General features: G+C 36.7%; 2 protein-coding genes across 3 annotated transcripts; both read right to left on the bottom strand.

Moving 5' to 3' along the window:
* Positions 1–1536: 1536 nt before the first annotated feature.
* Positions 1537–3215, bottom strand: LOC105950398 (putative late blight resistance protein homolog R1C-3). Its single transcript, XM_012973747.1, has 3 exons — positions 2693–3215; positions 1697–2581; positions 1537–1547 (listed from the first exon to the last, which is right to left on the bottom strand). The coding sequence occupies exons 1-3, from the start codon at positions 3213–3215 to the stop codon at positions 1537–1539; spliced, it is 1419 nt and encodes a 472-aa protein (XP_012829201.1).
* A 2792-nt stretch (positions 3216–6007) lies between these two features.
* LOC105950397 (putative late blight resistance protein homolog R1C-3) lies at positions 6008–9277 on the bottom strand. Of its 2 annotated transcripts, none has more exons than XM_088817070.1 (2): positions 7099–9277; positions 6008–6256 (listed from the first exon to the last, which is right to left on the bottom strand). In XM_088817070.1, exon 1 carries the CDS (start codon positions 9256–9258, stop codon positions 7153–7155), a length of 2106 nt encoding a protein of 701 aa, XP_088673196.1. In that variant the 5' UTR covers positions 9259–9277; the 3' UTR covers positions 6008–6256; positions 7099–7152. The 2 variants fall into 2 exon arrangements, with proteins under 2 accessions (XP_088673196.1, XP_088673197.1); XM_088817071.1 differs by having other exon boundaries at positions 8179–9277.
* Between the last annotated feature and the right edge of the window lie 1334 nt (positions 9278–10611).

The raw sequence follows: 10611 nt of genomic DNA, 5'->3' as shown, positions 1-10611 counted from the left end.
ATGAACGGACTCTTCTTCATATTGTGAATGGAACTGATTCAAGAGATGGGGTTCGAGCACATCTTCGAATTCGTATATTGCATCTATGATTTCTGCCTCCAGTGTTTTCACCATCTTCATGCTAATAGTGCTCCTCCTTTTATCGAATTCTCTGAGAGCTTCTTTTAAGAAAAGAATCTCCTTGTACAGAAGTTTGATGATTTGTGGGGATGAATTTTGAATAATCGAATTATGTGATGATTTCGAAAGTCGCTCAATTGTCAGCTCAAGACAACCAACAGCACCATAAGCCATCTTGAAATGCTTCTCTCTCTCTCTCTCTCTCTCTCTCTCTCTCTCTCTCTCTCTCTCTCTCTCTCTCTCTCTCTCTCTCTCTCTCTCTCTCTCTCTCTCTCTCTCTCTCTCTCTCTCTCTCTCTCTCTCTCTCTCTCTCTCTCTCTCTCTCTCTCTCTCTCTCTCTCTCTCTCTCTCTCTCTCTCTCTCTCTCTCTCTCTCTCTCTCTCTCTCTCTCTCTCTCTCTCTCTCTCTCTCTCTCTCTCTCTCTCTCTCTCTCTCTCTCTCTCTCTCTCTCTCTCTCTCTCTCTCTCTCTCTCTCTCTCTCTCTCTCTCTCTCTCTCTCTCTCTCTCTCTCTCTCTCTCTCTCTCTCTCTCTCTCTCTCTCTCTCTCTCTCTCTCTCTCTCTCTCTCTCTCTCTCTCTCTCTCTCTCTCTCTCTCTCTCTCTCTCTCTCTCTCTCTCTCTCTCTCTCTCTCTCTCTCTCTCTCTCTCTCTCTCTCTCTCTCTCTCTCTCTCTCTCTCTCTCTCTCTCTCTCTCTCTCTCTCTCTCTCTCTCTCTCTCTCTCTCTCTCTCTCTCTCTCTCTCTCTCTCTCTCTCTCTCTCTCTCTCTCTCTCTCTCTCTCTCTCTCTCTCTCTCTCTCTCTCTCTCTCTCTCTCTCTCTCTCTCTCTCTCTCTCTCTCTCTCTCTCTCTCTCTCTCTCTCTCTCTCTCTCTCTCTCTCTCTCTCTCTCTCTCTCTCTCTCTCTCTCTCTCTCTCTCTCTCTCTCTCTCTCTCTCTCTCTCTCTCTCTCACACACACACACACACACACACACAATTTTCAGTCTGGAACAAAACAAGTCTTCTTCATAGGCATTTGATTGTGAAGTTTATTGCTCTGGATACGATGTGCAAAAGAGTCAACCATATGAACGAAGTTATCGGACGTCAGGTTGTAATATTGTATTATTCTCTTTATTATATACTGTTACAATCCAAGGAGATTAATTAAGTCAAACTCGAGAACTGGTCTGTATGTATATAATTTTCGGACAATAATTAAGATTACTTGGTTCAGCAAGTGCTTCATTCTTATACAAGTAAAAGTACACTTTTCATCCCTTAACTTAGCGTTGATTTCACATTTAGTCCCTTATGTTCACAAAAATCACATTTGGTCCCTCCTATTTAAAAAATTCAACACTTTAAGTCTTTTTCGTCAATTTTTTTGTTAGTATTAACGGAATCAAGCATGTGCCCGTCATTAACTTAACTGATGAACTAACGGTAAACTGACGAAAATGACCAAAAATATTAAATTATTGAAATATGAAGGATCAAATGTGTTTTTTGTGAACATGGAGGACCAAATATGGAATTAGTGCAAACTTAAGGGGTGAAAAACTATTGCGAATGCACAATCGCCGCTGGTATTTTATACCTTCTTCTTGTAAAGCATCAGCACAAAAATTCAAGGCATAGTAAAAATTGTTCTTGGGAGCTTCTTTGTTACACAGGTACCAAAATGACGAATGAAGGTGAAAACCGCGTTCTTCTTTGGCGCTCATGATAACATTTTTAAAACAAAGCTCATTCAAGTATCCATAGCTATTATTTTCGAAAGTCGCGATTGGGTCTGGGTTAAGAAATCCTTCAGCACCACACAAGTTGACCATTTGGTATCCATACACCGAATAATTTTTTGGGAAAGCTCCAAGGTAGAGAAAGAATGCTTTTAAATGTTGTTCTAAGTAGTCATAGCTTGGATATAGTACCTTTGACATTTGTTCATATGCATCCTTGTATACTGAATTTCGTTTATCATCCGCTACCTCGTTCCAGTACTCTATTGTCTTGTCAGCTTTTGACAGGATATTGGCAATCGTGATGATTGTAAGAGGAAGTCCTTCACAATTCTCGGCAATCTTCTTTCCAGCTTTCTCAAGTTCATAAGAGCACGGTTCTTCTTCACCAAACACCTTGTGACGAAGAAGTTCCCAACTTTCTTTCTTATCCAAGAAGCGTAAATTGTAATCCCTCCACATACTAGCACAATAACCTACTTCTTCTGTCCTAGTCGTCAGTAGCACTCGACTTCCGTTATTGTCGTCTGGAAAGAATTCCGTCAAGTCAAAATAGAGCTCAACGTCCCATAAATCATCCGGCACAATCAAGTATCTCAAAAACCTTAAACTTTTGAACACCATTCGTTTCAACTCGACTAATAATTCTGCCCCTTTCATAAGCAATATTACTTCATCAATGTCAAGATTATTCAATTGTGTCAGAATATCCACCAAGATGTCCGCTAGTCGATATTTAGGGCCTATGGTTACGACTTACGAATACATGTCTGGTGTAACAACTTACAATGAATGGATCTTGAAAGAGTTTCTTGGCAAGAGTGGTCTTACCAATGCCCGCCATCCCGACCAACGAGACAGATCTTTGATTTCAGTAAATATATCAGATAATCCAACCATGTTATAATCATCATTTCCACCAAAATCAATCCTTGATGACGGGCCCACACAATCATCTTCTTCTGGCGAGGGGTTGCATAACTCATGAATGTAGGCCTTCTTCATCTTGTTCATCCTTTCGACAAAGGAATCGACATCTTGCTTTATTTCTTGAAGATCTACTGAGAATAACATTAATGGAGGATCACCGGTCTCTTCTTCAGATTGTGAATATAACTGATTTGCGAGATGGGAGTCAAATACATCTTCGAATTCGTATACAACATCTATGATTTGTGCCTCCAAAGTTTTGACCATCTTCATGTTGATGGTGCTCCTCCTTGTATTGAATTCTCTGAGAGCTTCTTTTAAGGAAAGAATCTCATCGTACAGAAGGTTAATTATTTGTGGGGATGAATTTTGAACAATCGAAATATGTGATGATTTCAAAAGGCGCTCAGTTGTCAGCTCAAGACAACCAACAGCTCCATAAGCCATCTCTCTCTCTCTAAGATATCACATAGTTTTCAGTCTGGAATAAGTCTTCTTCATAGGCATTGTTTGTGAAATTATTGCTCTGCAAAGATGTGACAAAAGAGTCAACCAACCATAATGATATTTAATCCAAGATGGCCACTAATTAACTTGTCTTACAGGTTGTACTGTATTATTCTTTATTATGTATAAGCTAGACAGCTTAAAAAAAAAATAGAAAATCAAACTACATAGAGTAAACAACTAATATAATCAGCCGATGGGTCGTCGGTCGACCTGGGAGGGACAATCCCAACTCGTGTAAGAGGCCCGAGACTGCATATGCTTATACCGTCGTTCTCGTTTTTCTTTTCGATTTTGACATACTCTTTAATTTGCAATGTGAGCTTTTGCGAGAAATTGAATGACTAACCTTTTGAAGAAAGCAATTTGCCGTAGATTTTCTACAACTTCTGTCTTCAATATGGGATTCACAGTGACACATTCTAGTACTTTTAGGACTTGTTTGGTTCGAGAGATAGCCATGATTAACTAAAGGGTAAATTACAACCACCTCTGTATAGGAAGAATAGAATACGTGATAGAATAGAAACCCCCATTGTGTTATGGGTTGATTACATGGAATATATATAGAGAAATATTGCAAGGTAATAAAGTTTGACTAGGTAACTAAATCCTAACTAATCTAGGTAACCGAATCATACTAGAATTCTAATATCCTATAATATCTAATAATATACTCTAATACGCCCCCGCAGTCGAAACTTGACGAACGTGAAGACTGGAAAATCACTTGCTAACACGCTCCCGCAGTCGGAACAAATATACTCCAAAAGTGAAGACTGGAAAATAAGTCGCGAAACACAACACTAGAGACTTCCTCTGTTGAAATATCTGCCAAATTTAAAAAATAATAATAATAATAATAACGGGTGATAGAAAAATAAGCAACCTTTCTTCTTCTTCTTTTTTTTTTTTTTTTTTTTTTTTTTTTTTTTTTTTTTTTTTATCGAGATAGATAGAAGAGATGAGAGAGGGGGGAGAAGATTGGGTGTTGTTCGCCGGCCATGGAGAAGAAGAGAAGCGGCGGCTAGGTCTTAGACCATATACGAAGAAGAAAAAGAAGAAGCAGATAGAAGATGAACCACCGGGGAGGGAGAAAATTGGGTGGTGTTCATGGAAAAGATAGAAAAAGAAAGATATTAGAGTACCACCACCGGGGGAAAGAGAAAATTGGGTGGTCACCGCCATGGAGAAGAAGGCGGCTAGGCTAGGTTAAAAAACCTGGTGCTCTGATACCATATAGGAATAGAATACGTGATAGAATAGAAACCCCCATTGTGTTATGGGTTGATTACATGGAATATATATAGAGAAATATTGCAAGGTAATAGAGTTTGACTAGGTAAATAAATCCTAACTAATCTAGGTAACCGAATCATACTAGAATTCTAATATCCTATAATATCTAATAATATAATATACTCTAATACTCTGAAGTATGGTTATATTATGAAAAACTCCCTCTTGTTTGGGTAATTATAACCACCCCCATCAAGTATGAATCTTCTTGCACATTCATCCTTATGGTGTCAAATTCAACAAAATCTTCTAGTTTGTAAAATGCAGTTTTTGATGCACCACAATATGATATTTACATGTCAAGAAACACATCTTATGATCATCTTGTTTCAAAATGTGGAACTCGAATATATTAAAAAAGATACAAACAGGAGAATATTACATAATTTAGAAGATTCCACTAAATTTGACACCACAGAGATGGACATGTACAAAAATTCATAGTTGATGGGTGGTTGTAATTACCCAAACAAGAGGGGTTTTTTCGTAATTTAACCGTACCTCAGGGGGTGGCTGTAATTTACACTTAACTAAATAATGGGACTTTGTTTGATGTCTGATATCCCAATAACTTACCGGGTCGACCCGCATAAATTATGTTATTATGCATTATCTCGCCTTTTAGGCATGTTTTTTATTGGATCTTCCAATATCCAATAATACAATTGGGTTTTATTAGAATATTTAATTTTATCCTGGCTAATCTTATCTTTTCAAACAAACGAGGCATTGGTTTATGGAGATGAAAAATATGACAAAAAGCATCTCAAGGGTTGAAAATTGTCGGGAGCAATTTCTATTTAGATTGCTAAAACCTCTAACCTAGGGATTCTTTCAAAAACATCTCTGGGGATAATTACACTTTTCGTTCATATACTATACCACTTATTCGATTTTCGTCCATAAACAAGATGAAGTTACAATTTACGTCCCTAAACATGCTACTTTTATGTTGTTTTTGTCCCTCCGTCCGTTTGTCCGGTTAGTAGGGACGGAGAATAGCATGTGCACCGCACATAACAAAGAAAGATACCCCCATTCACGTAAAGGTAGAATTTCATAAATACGCAAAACACACCCCCCATTGCTCGTTTTATTTGATGTTTAATATTGAGTTTCGAGGCTGCATATGCTTATAACGTTCCTCGATTTTCTCTTCATTTGCTATGTGTATTCTAAGGTGAGATTTTGCTTCGCGAAAACTGTCAAAGTGGAGAATTTTACACCTAACTTCAAGTAATGAAACATAGGGATTTTTTTAAGTTCTTTAAAATATGAAATCGAGAGACTCAACATGGCTTTTTTCCGATAGAAAATATGGCTTACTGTTGCATATATGTTCTTTATACTTCGGTTATCGTATGTATGTAACTATCTTTGCTTTACCTGTTTCCGGCAGAGACAGGTAAAACTCGTACATTCGACAATATGTGCGACACACGTGCACTTTCTTAATTGCGCAATAGTCTTAATTTTAACCTCACAACATATAACTGATGAGGATGTTATAAAAATTAAATCAAGAAAAATTAAACACACCAAATAACATTAACAAAATATTTAAACACGCTTTGATTTGTCCGTCTCAAAACTGAAAGTACGTTCCTCCGATTCCTGATGCAAACAATGTCGATGTAATTTCTCTCGCGATCAATCAGCCTACGGCTCTCGAGACGATACACCTGTAATAAAGGAGAATGTTCAATGATTTCGGATGTTAATTTTTTTTTAATCCATAATAGCAAATTCATTGATCAGTAATCAAATAAATTAATTTGTAATATAATAAAGGGTAAATTACGAAAATCTCCCTAAACTTAGACTGAATAACGAAAAACACCCCCACTTATCCGTAATAACCGAAATCCCCATCTGATTAAGTGTTAATAGAGTTTTAAATACCTTCCATTAAATAGGTGAGAAATAAAAGAAAATATCTGAAATTGTGTAAAGTCTATTTCTTGGAATAAAAAAAATCCGTGAAAACTGACACTGTAAAAGGTTGGTGTAAGATGGAAACAAACCTCAGTGATTTTTGGTAATTACGAATATGTGGGGTTTTTTTTGTTATTTAGCCTAAGTTCAGGGAGTTTTCGTAATTTACCCTATAGTAAAATCTATCTCTGTTGTAGCAAATTCAAACTGTTTCATCCAAACGCAACTTATATGATCCTATTATATATATGTGTTATCAACCATATATCTATATTGTCTATTTCTATTGTTTTGTAGGAGAATGTATGCATATATACTGAGTATATCTATTCTTTGGTAATATTCACTGTATGATGAAATTATAATAATAAAAAATATATATATATATATATATATATATATATATATATATATATATATATATATATATATATATATATATATATATATATATATATATATATATATATATATATTAATTCAAATCTAATGCTAAAAATTGAAGGTTGTTCAATTCCTTTTACCTGAATGGGCATTGACTAAAATATTAGTATTTTCGATCGATAGATATAAAAATTTAACGACTAACCTTTTGAAGAATCAATGATATGGTAGAGTCACTCACGGCTTGGTGTTCCCATTGTTACAGTGAAGAACGAACATCAAGTTGTAACAAACGTTCACGATTAGCATATTTGTCGTCCCACTCCTCTTTTAACTTGATTGCACATTTCACAGCCATAGGGTTGCATTCGACTACTTGAATGCGTACAAGAGATTTACCAAATGTGAGAGGGATCTCTTTTAACTTGTAGCAATGTGCGATGCGAAGGCTCTCAATCACAGGGAGGCATAGACAATTTTCAAATGTCCATTGCTCCAGATCGATGTCTTCAAACTCAAGATGTAAGAGACTTTGGAATTCGTTGTCACGAACCTCCCATTTTGGGCCTCGAAAGGCATAGCATTCCAGGTAGAGACGAGTAAGATTTGGCAATGAAGAAATCTTTCTCATTTCTTCCCACTGATATCCTAAGCCGTTCAAAGTTAACTTTGTAAGACTTGATGGGAAGTCTGAAAGAGGAGCAAGTGGGGTAACAACCTCTGTCTTCAATGTAGGATTCATAATGTAACATCCTAGTTCTTGTAGTTGATGGAGATGGGAAATGTGATCAAAGCATGTCAAGGGCTCTGTAGCATCAGGAGCCAGCTCGATATCAATCGATAACGCCTTCAATTTAGGGATTTTTTCGAGCACAGATTTGGCACAACTTTGAGGACCGACACCACTTAGTTTTAATAGGTTTGGTAGGAGAGATCCTTCACAACAAGGATGTGGTAGGTCTCTTCCGCATGTGTAAAGATACTTCAATTCATTCATATTCCATATCTCAATAGGCAGATACAATAGATTCCCAACAGATTTTACTATCCTTAGATGTCGAACAACAATCAAGTTTTGAAGGTTCCAGAGTTTGGAAATGGAAGAAGGGAGGTTTCCATTATAAAGGAGGGCGAGGTATCTTAATTGAACTAGTTTCAATACTTCCATCGGGAACTCATAGAATCTAATAGAACGAGCATCCAATACCCTCAGCAACCTCAAATGTTCCAAAAACAGCGGTACTGGATATTTATGAAAATAATCTGTACAAAGAAGAGATCGTACCTTTGAATCAGATGCAATTGAGTTGTGCACATCTTTGATGGCAAGTAGAACATTATTACGGATGCACAATCGGCGCTGGCTTTCTATACCTTCTTCCGGTAGAGTATCGCCATGGCAATTTAAGGCATAGAAAAACTTGGTCCTGGCAGCTTCTTTGTTACACAAGTACCAAAAGGACGAATGAAGGTAAAAATCAAATGTTTCATTGTCGAACATGATAACATTTGTGGCATAAAGGTCATCAAAATATCCATAGCTATCATATGCATAATCCATGGTCTCCTCATAGTAATGCACTGATTCTGAGTTAAGAAATCCTTCAGCACTCGACAAGTTGGCTAGTTGGGACACGTCTAGTAAAAAAATTTGTGGGAAAGCTCCAATGTAGAGAAAACATGCTTTTAAATGTTGATCTAAGTAGTCATAGCTTGGATATAGTACCTTTGACATTTGTTCATATGCATCCTTGTATACTGAATTTCGTTTATCATCCGCTACCTCGTTCCAGTACTCTATTGTCTTGTCAACTTTTGACAGGATATTGGCAACCGTGATGATTGTAAGAGGAAGACCTTCACAATTCTCGGCAATCTTCTTTCCAGCTTTCTCAAGTCTATAAGAGCACGGTTCTTCTTCACCAAACACCTTCTCGCGAAGAAGATCCCAACTTTCTTTCTTATCAAGGAAGGGTATATTGCAAATATTCAAAGGCTTAGCACAATCAGCTACTTCTTGCATCCTAGTTGTGACCAACACTCGACTTCTATTTTTGTCGTCTGGAAATAACTCCAACAACACAAAACAGAGGTCTATTTCCCATACATCATCCAACACGATCAAGTATCTCAAATACTTTAAACTTTCTTGAACCATTCTTTTCAATCCAGCTAATCCTTTTTCTCCTTTCATAAGCATTATTTCATCAATGTCGGGATTCACTTGTGTTAGAATATCCACCAAGATATCTGCTAGTCGATATTTAGGGCCTATGGTCACGAACACGAGCTTGCTATAACAACTCACAATGAATGGATCTTGAAAGAGTTTCTTGGCAAGAGTAGTCTTACCAATGCCCGCCATCCCATTGAGCGAGACGATCATCTCTCTCTCTCTCTCTCTCTCTCTCTCTCTCTCTCTCTCTCTCTCTCTCTCTCTCTCTCTCTCTCTCTCTCTCTCTCTCTCTCTCTCTCTCTCTCTCTGACGCAGAACGGAAGCACGGTAAAGAATTAATTTCTACGAATTAATCCTATAGAACAAAATAACATTCGGAATCCACCGAAAACTCTGGAATCCACCAGAAAAATAGAGAAAACTCTAAATATTTTATTAAAATTCGAAAAATCTCCTTAAAATAAAGACCTAAGGCAGCTATTTATACTAAAAAACTGAAAACCCTAATTAAACTAAGAAAATACTAAAAATTACCAAAAAAGGCAAAAACGAGTTAGAGTTTGATTCTAGTAGATCTCGTAATTTTGGGAACAACCCAATTTACGGAATCCTAATCCGATTTTTCTATGATTTGATATTAATTTTCTAAAACTTGCCTAAAATAGCAAAAACGAAGTTTTAGGAGTCCAAACGACGTTGGATTGCAGAAATTTGACGTGATTCATGAGCTTTGCTCATGAGTTTTGTTCCTTGCGCCGTTTTACTTGAGATAGAGTTCGTTTCGTACTCAAGTACAATTTGAGTTCGTTGAAAACCCTTATTTTTCCGTAATTTCTTTCGGTATCTCCACCGATGCCCATCAATAACTCTTCTACGAATTAAATAGTTATTTTCCAATTCGAATCCAATTTGGCGTTCCTTATCACTCTCTCACACACACACACACACACAATTTTCAGTCTGGAACAAAACAAGTCTTCTTCATAGGCATTTGATTGTGAAGTTATTGCTCTGGATACGATGTGCAAAAAAGTCAACCATATGAATTATTTTTTTATTAATTAATCCAAGTTGGCCATTAACTAATTTGTGTTAAGTACGTACAGGTTGTAATAATGTATTATTTTCTTTATTATATACTGTTGCTATCCAAGGAGATTTAGTCAAAGTCCATTTCTTGAATGCGCGGTTAATTATATACATGCATACAGACCAGTTCTCGAGATGATTAAGCTGTTGATGAAATCATTTGCCTCACTGCAAGTTAAGCATTATGTTTCGGACAATGATAAAGATTAATTGGTTCAGCAAGTGCTTCATTCTTATATTGGGAAAAATACAATTTCATTTCTTAACTTTGCATTGATTACACATTTGATCCATCATATTTCAAAAATTCAACACTTTTAGTCTTTTCTGTTAATTTATAGTTAGTACTAACGGAATCAAGCGTGTGCCCGTCATTACTTAACTGACGAATAAATTGACGGAAATGACCAAAAATGTTAAGTTATTGAACATGAAGGACCAAATGTGAAATTA

The sequence above is a fragment of the Erythranthe guttata genome, chromosome 4 (assembly GCF_056151865.1).
Source record: "Erythranthe guttata isolate IM_541 chromosome 4, IM_541, whole genome shotgun sequence".
Classification (NCBI taxonomy): domain Eukaryota; kingdom Viridiplantae; phylum Streptophyta; class Magnoliopsida; order Lamiales; family Phrymaceae; genus Erythranthe; species Erythranthe guttata.
This window is presented reverse-complemented; position numbering and strand designations above follow the sequence as displayed.

Bases quoted from the DNA above. Each gene is read 5' to 3' on its own strand.
- LOC105950398 (XM_012973747.1), bottom strand. From the start codon at position 3,215: ATGGCTTATGGAGCTGTTGGTTGTCTTGAGCTGACAACTGAGCGCCTT. The intron at 2,582-2,692 runs GTTGGTCGGGAT...TCGTAACCATAG, and splicing joins TGAAATCAAAGATCTGTCTC to GCCCTAAATATCGACTAGCG.
- LOC105950397 (XM_088817070.1), bottom strand. From the start codon at position 9,258: ATGGCGGGCATTGGTAAGACTACTCTTGCCAAGAAACTCTTTCAAGAT.